Raw genomic sequence first — 18,533 nt, 5'->3', positions numbered from 1 at the left:
TGTGTTTGATGTGTTTTGGGGTCCCCCTTTGCTGCAGGGACCCCAGACCCACCGTGCCCAGGGTGCAGGAGAACTCGCCCAGGAAGTCGTGCTCATACAGCTGAGTGCTGGACTTGTCCTGGTCAAACAGGGCAAACTTGAGCTTCTGCACCTCTTCAAAGTGGTAGTCAATGATGAACTTCTTGGCAAAAGCTGGGTTGAGGTTGTTCACAGCTGTCTCTGTCCTGTCCAGCTGCAGAGAAAAAGAGGCATTCAGGCAAGTGCATTTTGCATCTTTGTCACTGAAACTGAATCCAGGCAGGAACCCCATGGTGACCACAGAATGAGCACAGCAAGCCCTCAGCAGAGCTGTCCCCAAACACAGGCTGTGACAGCCAGGTGCACCAGCTGGGATCCATCTGAACACACAAGGGCACACCATGCAGAGCTCCCTCCTGAGGATGGGGTGCATGGACACCCCTCCCCACCCCACAGCCAGGATGGAAATGCCCACCCAGACAAGGCTCAGCATGGACTTGAGCATCACTGAAGCCAGAATTGCTTCATTTGCTTTAAGCCCTGTTCTCCCGGGAGCTGAGGCTCTCACACCTCTGATCCTCAGCAGACCCTCACAGCTCTTCTAGCTTGCTTCTTCCAGTCTGTGCAGCCAGCAACAAGGACAAGCAAAACAAGAAGTGTCATGAGCCAGAACACAACTCTCTAGCATTTCCCTCTGGAACTCAAACCAACTTTCTTCTTTATTGGCCTTCCATAGATAAAAAGATAAAAAAACCATAACCACAGTCCTTTTTTTCATAAATTTCATCAAGCATTAGTGGCAACAAGAGGCTGGAAGGGCCCAGAGACAAAACTTCGGTAGATTTTGTCACCAAGAGCTATGGCAAGCAGGCTGGAAGCAATGATGCCCCTGGTGAATTGGAAGGGCAGGCACAGAGAGGAGATGGAGACTGGAAGAACGTGGGGACGCTGCTGTCAGAGGGGAAACACCACAGCTCTCTGCAGCACCCCACAGCCAGGAGCAGGGACAGGAGCAGAGGAAACTTGGCAGGCAGCTGGTGGAAGTGTGGGTTTAAACACTGCATGGCACAGGTGGTCAGAAAGCCTTGTGTGAGCCAAAACAACACCCTGAGGACAGCCACGATGAGATGCTGGGACCAAAGTTCCATTTCTGCTGCTCAGCAGAAATGGAACTTTGGTCCCAGCCCCACAACTCACTCTGCAGGAAGGGTGGCAGCACCAGCACGGATCCTGCCATGAGCTAGCACAAAGACAAACCCCCAGCATTTTGGCCAAAGTGTTAGAAACTGGGGAAACTGAGGCTGAGAAGAGCTGGTGTATTTACTTCTGGAAGTCCATGGGCAAGGAGAGTCTGAACTCTACTGTCAGAACCATACTGCCCCCCAGACATGCTAAAGGGCAAGTTCAGAGCCTGACATGCAAAATATCCTCACGAAGCTGAAAGGGGCAGGAAGGGCAGGGGCAGCAGAGCCTGAGAGCTGAACAAGAAACCCCCAGAGCTGGGAGGAATCCTGCAAAGCAAGCAGGGGCTCTGTCAGAGGAGCAGCAGATGGTATCATGTTGGTATCACTGCTCAGCCTGGAGAAGATAAGGCTCTGGAGAGACCTCAGAGCACCTTCCAGCATGCAAAGGGGTCCAAGAGAGCTGGAGAGGGACTTTGGACAAAGGTCTGGAGTGACAGGACAACGGGAAATGGCTTCAAACTGACAAAGGGCAGGTGTAGATTAGATGTTCTGAGGAAATTCTTGCCTGTGAGGGTGGTGAGTCACTGGCACAGGCTGCCCAGAGAAGCTGTGGTTGCCTCATCCCTGGAAGTGCTCCAGGCCACGTTGGATGTGGCTCTGGAAGGTGTGGAAGGTGTTATGACAGCACTGGCACTTTGCCACATCACCCCATTATCCCAGGGCATGGTAACATGGATATTAAAAGAGAAGGAAGCACAGACACTGTGTCAGATCACACTGCCCAGTGGGATTTCATCAAAAGCTGCTGCCCTCAGTGTCTGAACCAACCATCCCATCTCCCTGTGGGGCAGCAAAGCCTCTGGCCATGCTGTGACCCTGGCTGGCATTCCACCCTGTCCTGCAGCCAGGACACCCAGTTCTGGGCAAGGCTGTGCATCCCAGATCCAGGGCAAGACCTCTCTGGAAAGCAGCTGGCATCCCTGGGCAGCACCAACCAAGCTGTGGGACCGTGGGATGTCTGCCAGGGCTGCTGAGCCAGAAATAAGCAGAGCAAAAAAAGCCTCCAAAAAATAGAAAAAAAAAAAAGGAAAAAAAAAAAAGCAAACACATACCTTAGTCCCAAAGAAACTCATTCAGCACAGAAGGCAGGTTTGGAGGGGCTCAGTGGAAATGTGGTGAGTTTGCTATTTATACACCCAACCATCACAGGGCTTTTTGCAATTGCTCGCTTAGTCTGTCTTAATTGCCAAGAAACGACTGAAGTAAAGTAAATTTACTAAAGTAAATGCTGTGTTCCCAGAATAGGCACCTGCTGCACCCCAGGGAGCCAAACCCAGCAGCAGCAGTGGGCTGTGAGCTGGCCAGGGCCACACAGCTTCACACAGACCCTCCCCTACCAAAGGAGCCAAGCATCTGCTCAGGGGTGATGGACCAGGGCACCCACAGCTCTGCTTCATTTCAGCAGCACAACACACACAAATCCCCCTCCAGCCCCAGGAGATGGGACTGCACAGGCAGCAGAGATGGATTTTAGGTCCTACCATGTTCTTGGAATGACTGGGAAGCCAGGGACCAAGGGAAACCAGTCCTTACACACCCAGACCCCAGTCTGAAGGAGATAACTTGAGGTCCCATCTCCAGCTCTGTTCTGGAAGAAGTCGCTGAAGGAAGGGTATGAAAACCCCAGCCAGCTTGAGGCAAACTTGGCAGTGATGGGGCTTTTTTCAACCCCCAAGATCCAACATTTTAATCCCCTGCCCAGTGCCAGTGTGAAGCACAGCAATATCTCCAGCTGAGAGCTGCACAAGGTTTGAGCTTTGGGTTGGTGAGCACAAGCCACCTTGCTGGTGACCATCACACATGAGGCCCCTTCACCAGCACCCCTCATTGCCAGCAGCTCCTGCCATCCCCTTCAGATCTGCAGGAAAGAACAGGGCCTTGGCCACCAAAAAGAGAAAAGCACAAGGGTTTGTAAGAGGCAGCCAGGCTAATTAAAAAAATCTGTTTGGGTAAGAGCCTCAAAGGGCCACAAAGACAATTAGAGGGATGGAGTGCCTCTCCTGAGAGAAAAGGCTGAGAGCCTTGGGATTGCTCAGAAGACAGAAGGCTCAGGGGACACCTTAGGACACCTGAAAGAGCTGCAGGAGAGCTGGAAAGGGACTTCAGACAACGGCATGGAGTGACAGAGCAAGGGGGAATGGCTTCAAACTCACAGAGGGCAGGGTTAGATTGGGTGTTTGGAAGAAATTCTTCCCTGTAAGAGTGGTGAGGCCCTGGCACAGGTTATCCAGAGAAGTTGTGGCTGCCCCATCCCTGGAAGTGTTCAAGGCCAGGCTGATGTGGCTTCAAGCAAGGGCCATGGCGGGGGGGGATAGGAATGAGGTGATCTTTAGGTCCCTTCCAACAGGAACCATTCCACAATTCTATGAATTGGGAAATTGAGCACAAAACCAGGAAATCATCTCCAGCAGCAGCCCTTGTGCTCAGGGACTGCACTGGGGCCTTCCAGTGCTCAGAGGGAGGTTGGGACCTTCAGCATCGCCAGCATGTGGAGGCGCCTCATGCCCCACCATGGGGAGATGCTGCATCAAGTGCCAGGGGAAGCTGGTGCTGAAGGTGCAGGACTGCCTGGGTAACTCAGTGGCACAAAGGCAGCTGCAGGGCTGAGTCATGTGTCCCTTGTCCCTGTTCCTGGCACCACAGGTCAGCTCTTTCATGGCTTCTGCGAGATGACATCACTGGGTAGAACATTTAAACATCACCCATCTTCCCTTCCCAGCCTGTGGTTTATTGTGCCTCCCTCCCCCACTCCTCCAAGGCTGATTCACAAAGATTTTTAATTCCTATTAAGCTCAGTGAGACAAAATAATTGTATTTGGGAACAAATGTTACAGCTAGAAAGAACAGTGAGCAGAAATCTTCCTGCTGGCATCAGCTGGTGCCACAGCCCCACTGCCCAGCTCAGAACCAGCACCAGGGCTGGTGCCAAAGGAGGAGACCCACCACCACAACCAGGACCAAGGCTTGGGATATGTCCCTCATGTGGTGTGGAGGACAAAGGGGCAGTGGGGTGGGATGGGTTCCAATGATATTCTATCCCCTTAGGGCATGGGGCACATCTATGTGGCCAAAACCACAGAGAACAAGGGGGTAGCTGTGAACCACGTGCCATCAGCTGCCAAGAGTCCACCAACATCCCATCCAGAGAGGTTCTCATGGGCAATCTCACCTCTCCTGACCCTGCCTGGCACCCAGCCACGAGCCAAACCCACAGAGCATTCCTGACATGTGTGAGTCAATGCCAGCAGTGTCCCCAAGGTGCCAGTGGACACCACGCCACCCCTGCTGACACCATGAGCAAGCTGCTGCTCAAGGCTCAGTCCAGTACCTACTGTGCCAATTAGAGAGAAGCTAAAAATAGCAGAAGAAAAGAAAAACAAAAACCTAAAAGCATCAAACGTTTTGCATAGAAAGCTTCAGGATCAAAACCGTTGGACTGAGACATTACTGACAGAAAGAAAAATTCCTGAAAAGCACAATTAGGTCAGAGATGACACCTATCAAGGCTGGAAAGCTCATGAGTCTCATCCAGGCTAGAAAAAGTTAATTGCAGGCTGTGGCAAAGTGAGGTTTTCCTCTACACTCTCCCTGCTGAAGGTGAGATCACTGCTGGACACCTGAGGTGGTGTTGGTCATTCATCAGCTCCTGGGCCAAGAACCTGAATGAGAGCACCGGATCTCCCAGGAAGTGGGGAAATTTTTGTTTGGATTACATGATTTAAATCCCTCTATGCTCATTTTCTGCTGCACCCAATGTGGGTGCCTGTATCCACCACATATCCACACTCTGCCTACCCTGCTCCCTCCCAGACCAACCGGGTATAAAACAGAATTTGCAGTAAAAACCAGTGCCAAACACAAAGCAGAAAGCACTGATGGGGGAAGGACCAGTTGTGACACAGAACAACTCACACAACTGGTGCCACACACAGCCTCAGAATCACCGGGAAAGCTTCCACTGCTGCTCAGGGAGACATGAGCACGAGCAAACCACGGGAGGAACAAATCCACACATCAGCAGGACTTACCTCCACCCACTTCCCGTTGACTTCCATGAAGAGGACACAGAAGGGGTCGGATTTGGAGGTGACATCTCTGTCCAGGAGGTTCTGGCCACAGATGGAGAGCTCGACCTTGCAGACACAGTACTGGGAGCCCACAGGCCCCGGCGGCGAGGGAGGCGCCGTGTACGCCATGGGCCCGGGGGACAGCAGCTCCTGGCACTCTGTGGGACACACAGGGACAAGCCTCAGTATGGGACAGCACAGGGATACACCTCAGTGCTGGGGGCCACCAAACCTCAGTGTGGGACAGCACAGGGATACACCTCAGTGCTGGGGGCCACCAAACCTCAGTGTGGGACAGCACAGGGACACCATAGGCCCAGGGACAGCAGCTCCTGGCACTCTGTGGGACACACAGGGACGCCATGGGCCCAGGGACAGCACAGGGACACACCTCAGTGTGGGACAGCACAGGGGCACCATGGGCCTGGGGACAGCACAGGGACAAACCTCAGTGTGGGACACACAGGGACACAATGGGCCTGGGGGACAGCACAGGGACACCATAGGCCCAGGGACAGCAGCTCTTGGCACTCTGTGGGACACACAGGGACAAACCTCAGTGTAGGACAGCACAGGGACACACCTCAGTGCTGGGGGCACCAAACCTCAATGTGGGACAGCACAGGGACAAATCTCAGTGCTGGGGGCACCAAATCTCCTCTCAGCACTGCTGAGAGGTGCTGCCACATTTCACAGAGAAAAGCAAGGCACAACACACAATATTTTTGAGATTCACATTCTCTGAGCTTCAGAGAAGGAGCAAACACAGTTCTTATTACTTGCTGTGCTTGTGTTGTGCTAAAGTAGAATGCAATATGGAGATTGTTTAGCCAAAGTGAAGATGTTTTGTTTCCTTGGCCTATCAGGGGCAGGAGTGTCTGTGTGTGTGTGGATTGTTGGGTCACAAATTTTGTGCAGTGTGAGCAATTGTGTGCAGAGTAAATGCTTAACAGACTCAATTTAAATAAAATGTATATACTATAGTACAATAAAGTAATTAATTAGCTTTCTGATATCTATGGAGTCTTCATCATTCTCTCTCCTTCGGTGGAGTTGCCTTTGATTTACAATAGAGCTGGGCACACACAGAGCCTCTTGCTCTGAGTTACATAGGTGATCTAAGCCATGAGGCTCTCCTGGCTCCATCTCCCAGGTTGTCCTGAGGGGAAGCCCAGCAAAGCACTGACCTGCTGGGAGTTTACTCCATAAATAATGGAATTTCAAGGAAAGGTAACATCTTACCCCCTCAAGGGAGAGGGAACACCCCAACCTCTTCTTCCAGCATGCTGGGCTTCTGCTTGTGCTGAGGAGCCACACTCCTACAGCATCTTTGAGCACAAACTTGATTGCTGTCTGTCTGTCTGTCCCCAGACCTAAGCTATGAGGGGCAAGCTTGAGCTCTGCTCTGCAAATCACCATAGGGAAAGGGAAGAGGCTGTGAGGATGAGTGTGATGCAGGGCAGCTCCAGCCCTCAATCAGCCCCATCTCCACCCAGCACAGAACAGTGGCTCTGGCAGCAAGTAAAAAGTGGCAATAGTTGTTTCAGAGCACTGAAGGCACCTGTGACAAGCACTGCATGACCTGGAGCACGATTTACAGGGCCCTGACTAAAAATCCATTTAAAATCTTATCAGAAGCCTGCTACCAAAGCCATTTTGCAGAGATAAATGGGTTTTATACCATTATTAGTGCAAAACCCCATCCCAAAGGACAGTCTTGACTTCTGATATACATTTTACTTGTCATGAATCACCAGTGGTCTTCAATAGAGAAGAAAGGGGAGAAAAAGAAGAAAAAAAGCATTTTTACATTAATTTACACTAACAAACGTTTGTGGCTATTTTTGCTAGTGGAAAGTGAGCTCTTCTCAGCAGCTGCTTCAATATTCTTTGTCTTCTTTTTCAAGAGTGGCTCCTAGCTCACCCACTTTATCTGAAGCCCTCAAACATTGCCTTCTCCACCTTGATAAACCATCTGCTTCTATTTGGCATTAAAACCCCAATTAATATTATCTATTTGTTTTGCCTGGGCATGAGTACTTACAAGCCCTTGCGCTGCCAGGAGCTGGGCTGCTGCCCTTTCCCGTTGCAGCTCAGCTTCCCAGCTGGAATGGGGAGGGAGGGCAGGGTTAGGGTGATCCCAGCAGAGCTGCAGAAGGAGCTCTGGGCTCACCACCAGCTGTCCTGAGTGCTCAGCCCTGCTGCAAAGAATTCTGAGCAGAAAACAGCTCCAGCTCCCAAGGCTTGGAGCCTTCTCCTCCTGCCTGCCAAGATCTCTGCTTGGCACTAAATCACCAGAAACAAGCCTGGTTTTAACCCCCAGCAGTAAACAGAAGCTCTTCACCCCACACTGCTGCTCAGGGAATGAGTGTTAAAACCATCCCAGCTCCATAAGAACTCAGAAACTTCTCCAGGAGAAGGAAAAACCTCATCCCTGGCTGCAGACACTCGTGAGCATCACCAAAACAGCACCCATGTCCCTTTCCCAAGCTCCCCTTGCCTAGACCAAGCCTGTCTGGTGCCATCACCCCCTGTGCAAGCAGGTGACTTTTGTGGGCTCTCACAGAAATCATGGATCATCCCGAAGGATCTCCTGCTCCCTGGGACGGACACAGCAGAATTTTTCATGGTATCACTGCTGGGTGTCAGTACTTCTGTGTCTGTTTCAAATATGCTTGGTATTGGCCATGAAAAGAAATTATTTCTTTAATGAGAGGAGATCACTGAATTTAGGGCACTACTAAGATTAAGCCCTCTCCAAATGTTTCTTCACCCCAGACTGCTGCTCAGGGAAGAGCACAGCAGGACAAGGCCAGAACAGCAGCAGGGTCACACCCAAATGGTGGCACTGTCACACCAGAACAGTGGCACTGTCACACCAGAACAGTGCCAGTGTCACACCAGCACAGTGGCACACGTAGGAAACCTTCCATCCACTTCAGCTTCAAGGAGGAACACGTGGAGAAGGAGAATTCCTCATGTTTCATCCACCATGGCTGGGGAGCAGCCCTAAGGTGCCCATCCCTGCTCTGCTCCACCCCAGCCCATGTTGCCAGCTGCAGCTAAAGTGAAGATTTTACTTAATTAATTTTCTTTAATGCACTGATCAATGTTCTAAAATAGCCAAGCCTGTTTTATTTATGTGCTGTCTGTCTACCGCTCCCTCTGAGAAGCAAACATGGGGCAGCTGTTCTGGCATGAACCTGGTCCTGCCAGAGCAGGGAGAGCTGGGCTGGGTTTTTCCATCTCCCCTTCTCCCAAATCCCAGTGCTGTCTCATAAAAAGCAGAGGCAGCAAATGACTCAGTGGAAAAACCTTTCTTCCCAGGGCTGGCAGACACCAAAACATCCTCTTGGTGCACAGCGCATCTCCCATACTCCAGCCCCTGAGCTCAGCCTGTCTGGCTCCCCAGGGTGGGCACGGTCACAGGCACTGGGATGAGGAGATGTCCAGCACCAGCCACAGCAAACCCTGGAAGCCACCTCTCCTGCCATGGATCCAGCACCTTCCACAGGGCCAGCCCCTGCTGCCTCAGAGGTTTCACATTTGAGGCACCATCACTGAGCCAGCACCATCCCAAAATCCCACAAAAGCTTTAAGTTCAGGGGGTATTTGTGCTGGCACTGAAAGAGTCAGCGTGCCATCATCTGTATTCCAGTCTCCCCTCCCGTTTTTGTTCTCCTCTCCCCACATTTGCTGCCCTGAACAAAGTCCTGAACTGGCTCAGCATCCACAGCCAAACATTGTCCTGTGCTCCATCCCAGCTGCCAGCTGAGCACACACAGGTGGGTGCCCCAAGGGAACACAGTCAGGGTACCAATGAGGGCTCTCAGGGATGAGCCTGAAGGTTTGGCTGCCCCAGGGTCCCTCTGCCATCAGGAGGTGTCACAGGAGCAGGAGCAGAATGCAGGGACACCATCACCAAACCCTTTTCGGGCTTCCAGGACCTTCTGAACTGAACATCTTTGTGCTTACAGTTTCAAGTACTTTTCTTCTCCATGGCCTGGTCACTTCCAAGCTGTTTCAAGTCCACAACAACCCACAGAGAAGGGTTTTGCTGCCTGGGGGCACACACAAGCCCTGAGGCTGTCCTGAATATCTAGCAGTCCCAGAGCAGAGTCTCATCTCAACCTCTACAGCAGACAACAAAATCACTTTTACAAAGTGTAAAAGGGTCAGCAGAAAAACCTGGGAGCTTCATTTCCTCAATTATCTGAAAAGCAAAGAGGGAAAGGAGATATCTGATTTGCAAAGTAACTCCTGACTGAAGATGTTTCCCCTTCTCTCTGCAGAAGAGCAGCCCCACGAGCAGCAGCTCCTCAGGCCATGCTAAAGCTCTGTGTTAAGCATTAACAAGAAAAAACAGCAGAAAAAAAATAAAAAGCTGTGCTTTAGGTAAAACATGGGGGGGGGGGGGGGGGGTGAAGCTCAATCTTAATAGTGCCCTAAATTCAGTGACCTCCTCTCATTAAAGAAATCATTTCTTTTCATGGCAAGTACCAGGCATATTTGAAACAGACACAGAAGTACTGACAGTGATACCATGCTAAATTCTGCTGTGCCCATCCCAGGGAACAGGACATCTTTCTTTGGGATGATCCATGATTTCTGTAAGAGCCCACAAAAATCACCTGTGGCTGTTTCCCCACTAAGGCTGTCCCACTGCAGCCTATTGCAATTGTGGCAGCAAAATTCCTTCCAGGAAGGCAAAAATGAGAGAGGAGCATCAAACAGGTGAATTGGGGCTGTTATAAATCACATTTCTGAGCTCACAGGCAGTGGAGACACACAGGGAGAGCAGCAGTACCTGAGGGAGGATTAGAGGCAGTGAAAACAGGCTGTCATCAGACTGAAGCAGGAGAGGAGTGTGAGGATACACAAACTGGCTGCCCAGGGCAGCAGAAAAGCTGAAACCCAGGACACACGGAGCTGGGGACACCAGGAAAAGCTGGGATGGACACCTGAGGCAGGTCCCCACAGCACCACAGCTCACAGTGGTCACTTTCCCCTCTCCTGCTGACAAACAGAGCCATCTCCAGAACTCTTTCACAAAGCAAAAACATCTACTACTCAGAACTACCCAGGCAGTTCAGTGGATTCACAGCTTGCCCCTGGTCCTTCAGCAGCCTCATTACCTTCTGCACACAGGTGCAATTAGTCTGGACACAGCACCTTGCTGCTGCTCCCCAGCAAACGCCTCTGCCACGGGTGAGCAGCCAGGGAGGCAGAAAGGGGATGCTTGGTACATCCCTGCAGATGCTCCTTGGGTTCCTGCTACTGCCAGAGGAGCTTCACCTCTCCCACTGGGCAGGGAAAGGCTGAAAACTACCCCTGAGCATCCCAGCACAGGCAGCACAGCTGGGACTGAGCTCAAAATCTCCCAAATTCAGAGATTTGGGGTGGACCCAGCAGAGATGCCCAGGCGGGGCTCTTGTTTCCAGCCTGAAGCACAAGTCCACAGTCCTGTCTGCTGGTAGGGGACTGTACTGAGATACTTTGGTGCCTGATACAGAGGGACAAAGTGTATCAGAACAACCCAATAAAGTGGTATCTCCAATGAACCCTTCCTGAGGGAAACTGTCCCCGATGGGCTGCAATAGACAATGCTGCTCATAGCAGCACTGCAAAATTCCCTCTCAAGGGCTGGTGGCCACTGCTGTGACAGTGACTGCCTCTCCAGTTCATTCTTGGGCCAACCCCACCCATAGTGCCAGCTCCTCTCAGGCCCTGCTGTTCCCAGAAAAGCTCTCATCCACCAGGTCTGTGCAGATTTGGTGCAGTGAGGGCAGCACCCCCCTTGCTGAAACCCCAAGAGGCTGCACCAAGCAGCACATGGGCAGCACCCAGCAAAGCTTCTCCAGGGGCTGAGGACCAGCACAGCCCTGAGAAGCCACCTGAGAAAACTGGGAGTCACAAATCACAGGAAAACTCCGAGGCCAACCCTGTGGCACCACAGCTGGACACCCCCAAAGTGGCTCATCTCATTTTGAAAATGAGAAAAGCAACACCAGAGCACTTTGCTGTGCCCAGGGCAGAGCTGAGACAGGCACTGCTGATGCCAAGCAGGGATCCACAGCTCCAGCAGCCTCTGTGCCATCCCCTCACGTGGCACAGCAGCTGCCGTGGCAGTGGCATTAGGGAAGAGCCTGGCTCACACTGAAGGATGGCAGGGTGGCAGCGACTCCTCCTGCCCTGTATCCCTGCTCCTGCACCACTTCACAGCCCGGACCACGACCCCAAGGGACTCCCATGACCACCAAACTCGCCACCCTGGCTGGTTCCTCCTTTGAGCAGGAGCTGGAAGGAGCTGGGGCTGCTCTGCCCCGGGCAGGAAGGCAAAAGCCGCTGTGCCACCATCCCCTGTGAGGGGAAAGCTGATCCCTCTGCCAGAGCAGGGCACAGCCACTGCCCGGCCACTGCTCCAGGACACAGGATGGACACGGGTCCTCAGGGAGGGGCTCACACCCACAGAGACACCAAAACTGGAAATATCAGCCAGGGAGGGGAGAGGAAACCCAAACAGCTTTAGGTGCTTCTGGCATGGAGGCAGCTCCGGGCAGAGCCTGCCCAGGCACTGGGGACCAAAGGGCAAATCTGTTCTCCAACTCTCTACAGATAAAATCTGAAAATGCCCCCCCAAGTATCTAAGTGTCTAAACCTACTCACCGACGGGAAATCACGAGGATTGAGGTGTTTCCGCAATCCTCAGCGTCGTCGCAGAGCCGAGGGCTCCGGGCTGGCAAACGAAAGCAAAACTCGCTCCTCCACACCCCGCGGTGACGCGGGGACAGACGGAGAGCACCGCTGGTGACACGGCCGGGAGGAGCCGCAGGGGCCGGGGGTGGGCTCAGAAAGTCACAAAGTGAAAAAAAAACCAAAACAAAAAAAAAAAAAAAAAAACAAAACAAAAAAAACCCAAACAAAACCAAAAACCACCAAAAATCACAAAAGCAAAACAAAAAAAACCAAACAAAAAACCAAAAAAACCCCACCAAAATAAAACAAAACAAAAAAATCCACAAAAAAACCAAAACAAATAAACAACAAAAAAAAAACCACCACGGGAAAAAGTCCTTCCTCCAAACCGGAGAGGAAACGGGGGCTGTGCTACCAGGCAGCCGCCCAGGGGTGCGTGTGCAGGGGGCAGAGCCCACCCTGGTGCCAGCCCCGCACGTCCATGCCCAGCTCACAGATCCATGGGTGCCTCCCAGGCTTGCTGCTCAGGCAGGGGAAAGGGCAAACAAGGAGCAGGGTGAGGTGAGAGCATGGAGCTCCCCCTGCTCGGGACACACAGAGCCCATTGCCGTCCCCACGGGCTCGCACGTATTTGGCTCAGGTGCGCCGAGAAGGGTTGCACATTTTCGCTTGACTACGAGTTTGCTCTGGGGCTCAGTTTAGGGAAATCTGTGATTCAGGGCAGAAAACATCGTGATGTCACCGCGAATCGTGGCGCTCGCATCAAACCCTGCACACAGCCGCCCTACAAGGCGGACACAAGGGAAGGGTTCGTGTGCCAGCTCTGCATCCTCCGTGTTCCCAGGCAGAAATCCACCTCCTGCACCTTCCCAGGCTGGAATCCACCTCCTGCCCCTTCCCAGGCACAAATCCATGCTCCCCATTCCACGAGGGACTGGGAGGTTCAGTCCTGGGGGAGCCTCTGTCCAACAGAGAAAACTCACCAAACACAAATTTCCTGCCCTCCCAGGGCAGTGATGCTCTTGTCAGACACCTGCTCTGGATGGGACAAACAGAAGACGCAGCAAGGGAGGAGGAGAAGGCACTCTCGGGGTTTGGGGCATATTTGAACTTCCAGTATTAAAAATTTTCTGCCCCATCCTACAGGAGGCATATGAAAGCTGGGCACACTGTCACAAGGAGGAGGGGGGATAGATCTGTTTCAAAACTGGATTTGGAGGAAAAAGTGGACTTAATTAAGTCTTTACATTCCATCCCTATGGAATGTAAAGGATCAGGGCTGTGGGGAGGGTGGCTGGGCTGCAAAGGACACACAGCCAGCAGGGCTCCCTTGCAGGTGCAGAGGGAACCTCCCACATCCCAACTATACACCATGTACATAACAGGCTGTTTAACTTATTAACCACTTTCCTATGCTGTTGAAAACAAAAATGCTGGCTTTCTGAATCTTAATTGGATTCCTATTCCCAGCCAACACCATCTATCACATGTGAGAGGGGAAGAAAAAAATTCATCATTTATGTGATCAGAAATATCTTTAACTGCTTTTGAAGTTCACTGCATGTCAGCCTAACCTCATGTCAGCCAGAACAGCCCCAGCAGCAGGCAGCTGTGCAGGTCCCTCCTTCCCATGCACTATTTCATCCCTAAAGCAACCAGTGCTTCAGAGCTGATAAGATAAATAAATATTAATTCATGGGTATTTATGTGCAATGCTCATTGGCACTGGGACATCAAGCCATGCAGAGCACCGCTGTCCCCATGGCTGGAGCCACCTTTCCCCTTCCTTTCCATCCCACCCCTCAGAACCCCCCATCCCTTCCCCTTCACAGACGGGATTTTCATCGCCAAGATCCAACATTTTCCCACAGAATTTTAATTTTTTTGGCCTGCTCTGCAGCAGAGAGATGCTGCCACTTGATGTGTGAAGCTTCACCCTGAGACAGAATTGTGTGCCAGCGAGACAAAAATGCTGTGGTTTGTGAGAATGACGTCTGACTAATTCTCGACCCCTTCTCAACAGCTTTAGACACCGCTCGAGGGAATATCAGACTGGGTTTAAATGGTTGCATAGCACTGGACTTGTTTAATAGCAAAACTTGTATTCCCAGCTTGTATCGTTTTTAAAATCTGCCTCATGACAGCTGATGTTTCTTCCTAAATCCTCAGCTTCTGGAATCACGTGATGATGGAAAATCCAGGGCTCTGAGGAAGGCGACTATTTTAGACACAAGATTTTTCCTGCTGGCTACAGGCAGAAAATATGACAGCTCCCAAACATGAGGCCTTAGCAAAAGCAGCAGACAAATAAAATCAGAGCCCTTCTTGCTGAATTCTACACTTGTTTGTTTTTCTGGTATTTTAACAACATTATGGTCTCCAAACTCACCTGAGTTCCTGGGAATTAGTTTTTCCCTGCTCCCATGATCTCAACAAGAAACCTTGCAAAGCCAGCAGCCAGGAAACTGAGCCAAAGCAGCAAAAAGTGATTACTCAGGTCCTTCAACAAATATTTTACAGAGGTTTAAAAGACAAACCGTTAGATTTCAGGGACAGAAAGGGTGGGGAAGTGTTCAATTCTTTTTTTCCTTCACACTGCTTTGTGGGTTTTGCATCCTGCCAGGAGCACTATTTCAAATGCCAGGCGATTCCACTGCACCAGAAAATTTACCTTTCCCTCTATCCCCCCACCCTGCCTCTGAACAGCAGCCAAGGTTCTCACATAAAGAGTTCCTTATGAGAGCTGGCAGCCCTGAACCCGGACAGGAGCTGCTGTTTCATCAATTAACCTGGAATTCTGTCCCCAGCACGCCGAGGGCTCCTGGAGAACAAGCCCTGATTTACAGCAGCTCCCCCCACTGAAGGCAGGGGAAACTCTTCCCACCAAGTGGAGCAGGAGAAGTTGTTCCTCCCAGGCTCTCCACACCGAGACTGCAGAAAGGCAAACAAAGCTGCTGCAACTCCTGCACACAACTGGGCAGACTGGTAAATCGTGGGGCTGCTCCAGCACCACAAAACCCCAATGCTTTGGGGTGAGGGAGGGGGATCCCTGCCAGAGGAGCAGAATCGAGGACTGCCAAGGGCTGTGCAGCTGATGTATCCCCTTAGGGCAAAGAGCATCTCATCCACAGCTCAGCTCCAGCAACTGAATCCCAAAAGGATTTTTCCACACTGGAGTCCCCAGCTCCTGGGGTGCAGGGCCCCTCCTACAGCACACACTGGACTTGTCTAACCCTGATAAGCAGCAGCTTCACAACAGCTTATCAGCAACCAGCATGAACCCCTTGCTGTCCCCAGCACAGACCCAGGGAGCAAGGATGTCCCCAGGACACACAACATGTTGATCCTCAGCATCTGAGCACCCTTCAGCTGGAGCTCACAGGGCAGCAGGGAGGGCAGCAGCTGGACAGCCCTGCCCACCCTCACACTGCACCAGGGCAGGTCTGCAGCCCCTGCAGGAGACACAAACTGTGCTCCTGACCAAGCAGGTCCTGGGAACAGCAGGACACATGCCAACAGTGCCAGGCTGCTGGCAAACTCCATCCCCTGGGGGTTGGGGACAGTGTTGGCTCTTAGAGAGCAGCTCCAGGACCGTGTGCCTGCCCAAGGCAGGGGCTAGGGGCTGCCTACACCGCAGGAAGATGAAATCTGGGCACACTTGGAAGCCTCACTAGATGCCCTCACTCCTTTCCTCCACTTTATCCCAGTCAGGATGCTCCAGCAGCAATAGCAGGGAAAGAAACACACACATCACCAGTAAAACGTATGTCCCAGGCTATCACACAGCTGAAACCAAAGCAAATGCAGCATTTCCCAAGGCAGCTACAGGAAAACATCCTCCACTGACTGCGTTCCTCAAAACAGCTCCTTTCCACATGCCCCGAGCTTTTGTTCCCAGCCTTCCTCCTCCCATCCCTCCCTTCCCTGCCCCCAACAGGCTTTGGTGGAAGGCTGTTTCTGGCTGATAATAAATAATTTTCTGACTCCAGAGAAGCACAGTGGTATCAGAGGCCCCAGTACCTGGGCTGGCTGGAGGAGGCTGATGCAGGTGACAGGGGAGCAGGATCAGAACTGAGCACACCTGGGCTGTGTTCCCAACTCCAGCTTTTCTAGCGAGGTTCAGGTGTATTGCCAGGAGGTTCAAACCTGGTCCTCGAGGTTCATGAGGGTCCTCACAATTCCTTTCCACAGAGCAGCTCACACTCTGGAGAGTCAGCAGCAAGGACCCAGCCCTTCAGAGATGTTTCTGCCACCGAGGCTCGGCTCTCTACTCACCTCTGTTTCCTGTTCCACCCTCCTTGTGGTGACCAGCTCCAGAGGGTGTGTTTGCCCACCAAGTCCTTCAGCCCTGCTGGCTTTAGTCCAGCCCCTTTGCCTAAATTAGGGTTACTCACACAGAGACTTATTGCATCAGGTCTTCAGGCTGGCAGAGCTGACAGGAAAACACCGCCCTGCCTGCCATCCTCTCAGCACCCTCACGCTGCTGAGCACAACGCTCCACTCGCCTCTTGCTCAGAGAAAAAAGCTGGGCACAGAGCAGAGGGAGGCAGCACATCCACGAGTGTAAACCCTCCCAGTGCCCCCAAAACGCATGGCATGAGGGAGATCATCACCCAGCTGCAGCAGCATCAGGCTGCAAACAGCTCCTGAGGAAGCGACTCTGATTCCTCAGCCTCCAACTCATCAGATCTCCCCTGGACTCAGTGCCAGAGGATGAGAGGGGCTTGCAGCATCTGCCCAGAAAAAACCCTACAAACATCCCCAGGCTTGGGGAGTGAAGCCACCAAGCCCTGGCATTTGCTTAGGGGTCACACACCCAATTCACATCTTTAGAAGTGGACACAGACACACACAAAGAGTGGGAGCAGAACAACTTCCACACCGTGCATGAACGAAGGGACCTGGGCTGGGGAAGGGGAGCGGAAAGCGACAGGGGGAGCATCCTGAGGGATGGGCAAGGAACCAAAAGTCTGTCCCAGGGCATGGAGGATAACTCCATGTGCACAGAGCCTCTGTCCCAGGGCACAGAGAGTCAGTCTGGGAGGATGGAGGGTCTGTCTCAGAGGAGGGAGATCTGTACAAGAGCACAGAGGGTCTGTCCAAGGGACCCTGGACAGAGGACAGGGAGGGTCTGTCCCAGGACATGGATGATCTGTCTGGGAGGAGGGAGGATCTGTCCACACGCATAGAGAGCGCAAGGGCTACCACACACCTCGGGACGACCCTGCATGTCCCCATGCGGTGGGTGACATCGGTGTTACGCTGTCCCGGCCAGCGCCACGCTCTCCCCGGACTCTCCGCTCTCCCAGCCCCGCTCCGTTATCCCCAGCGCATCCCCCGGGGCTGCCGGTACTCACCGCCGGGCCGGGCCGGGCCGGGCCGAGCCGCTCCCGCGGGGCTGCGGGCTCAGAAGCTCCGCACGGCCGCGCCCGCCCCTCGCCATCACCGCCCACCCTCCCGCCCCGAACGGCGGGGCCGGGGGCGGGCGGCGGGCGCGGCCGGGCTCGGGCTCCCCCCTCCGCAACGAGCAGCAGCCGCTCCTGATTAACAAAATAAAAAAAAAAAAGATAAAGAAAAACAAGGAAAAAAAAAGAGAAAAAATAGAAAAAGGGAAAAAAGAGAAAAAAGAGGGGAAAAAAGAGAGAGAAAAAAAGAGATAAAAAAGAGAAAAAAAAGAGAAAAAAAGAGAAAAAAAGAGAAAAAAAGAGAAAAAAAGAGAAAAAAAAGAGAAAAAAAAGAGAAAAAAAGAGGAAAAAAAGAGGAAAAAAGAGGAAAAAAAGAGGAAAAAAAAGAAAAAAAAGAGAAAAAAAGAGAAAAAATAGAAAAAAAAAAGAAAAAAAAAAGAAAAAAAAGAAAAAAAAAAAAGGATCCACCCCAAAACTTCTTCCCTCGCTGCTTTTACTTTGCTGTTTGGAGGAAAAAAAAAAAGAAGCTTAAAAACTGCCTAAAAAATACATCTAGAAAATTGTTTTCTGTGTTATGCACTCAGATCCAAGGGAAAAATATAACTTTGTTGGATCAACAATAATAGCATTTAAGAAAAACCGCGGCGTTTTGTGCTGGCTGGGTGTCAGCAGGATTTTCCCTGCCCAGCCAGTGTGGGCGCTCCTGGTGCTGAAATCATTCAGGCCTGGACTGTGTCCTGCTGGTTCTGCTTCCCGTGGGAAAAGGATGGTTGAAGAAGGAAAATAAGCAGGCCCCAAATGCATGGCCCAGACATGAAGGGCTGGGCAGTGTCACACCCAGCCATCACCCACCCACCCCACGGAGCTGGTGTGTGCTCCCTTCCAGGCTGGTACCACCACTGGTGCCACCAAAGTGCCATTAGCAACCTCACCTGGCTCTTGGTGGACACATCTTGAGGTGTCCAGGATATCTGTAGAGACATTTTTGATGTGGAGATATGGTAATAAGGCTGAAAGCCTCTCTCTGAGGCTGCTGATTAAATAAACCGGCTGTATTTGATCAGAGCTCTTTGCTGTGGGCCCTGCTCATGCTTTGGAAGATC

At 52.0% G+C, this 18,533-nt stretch overlaps 1 protein-coding gene across 4 annotated transcripts in view; it reads right to left on the bottom strand.

The window, feature by feature from the left end:
* CPNE2 (copine 2) overlaps positions 1-17,398 on the bottom strand; it is a 46,153-nt gene extending 28,755 nt beyond the window's left edge. The window contains exons 1-3 of one of the 4 annotated variants that reach the window (XM_054269568.1): positions 17,383-17,398; positions 5,291-5,487; positions 53-232 (exon numbers count right to left, since the gene is read on the bottom strand). In XM_054269568.1, coding sequence (XP_054125543.1) covers positions 53-232; positions 5,291-5,458 — 348 coding nt within the window. In that variant the 5' untranslated portion in view covers positions 5,459-5,487; positions 17,383-17,398. Of the gene's footprint in view, positions 1-52; positions 233-5,290; positions 5,488-7,010; positions 7,060-16,045; positions 16,244-16,300; positions 16,515-17,382 lie in introns of those variants that run through there. The other 3 variants (XM_054269571.1, XM_054269570.1, XM_054269567.1) reach the window with 3 other exon arrangements.
* Positions 17,399-18,533: the final 1,135 nt, after the last annotated feature.

This window comes from Melozone crissalis, unplaced genomic scaffold (genome assembly GCF_028551555.1).
Source record: "Melozone crissalis strain CALT ecotype California unplaced genomic scaffold, PUWL_Pcris_2 ptg000007l_1, whole genome shotgun sequence".
Lineage (NCBI taxonomy): Eukaryota > Metazoa > Chordata > Aves > Passeriformes > Passerellidae > Melozone > Melozone crissalis.
Note: the sequence above shows the minus strand (reverse complement) of the source record. Positions and strands in the feature narration are given on the sequence as shown.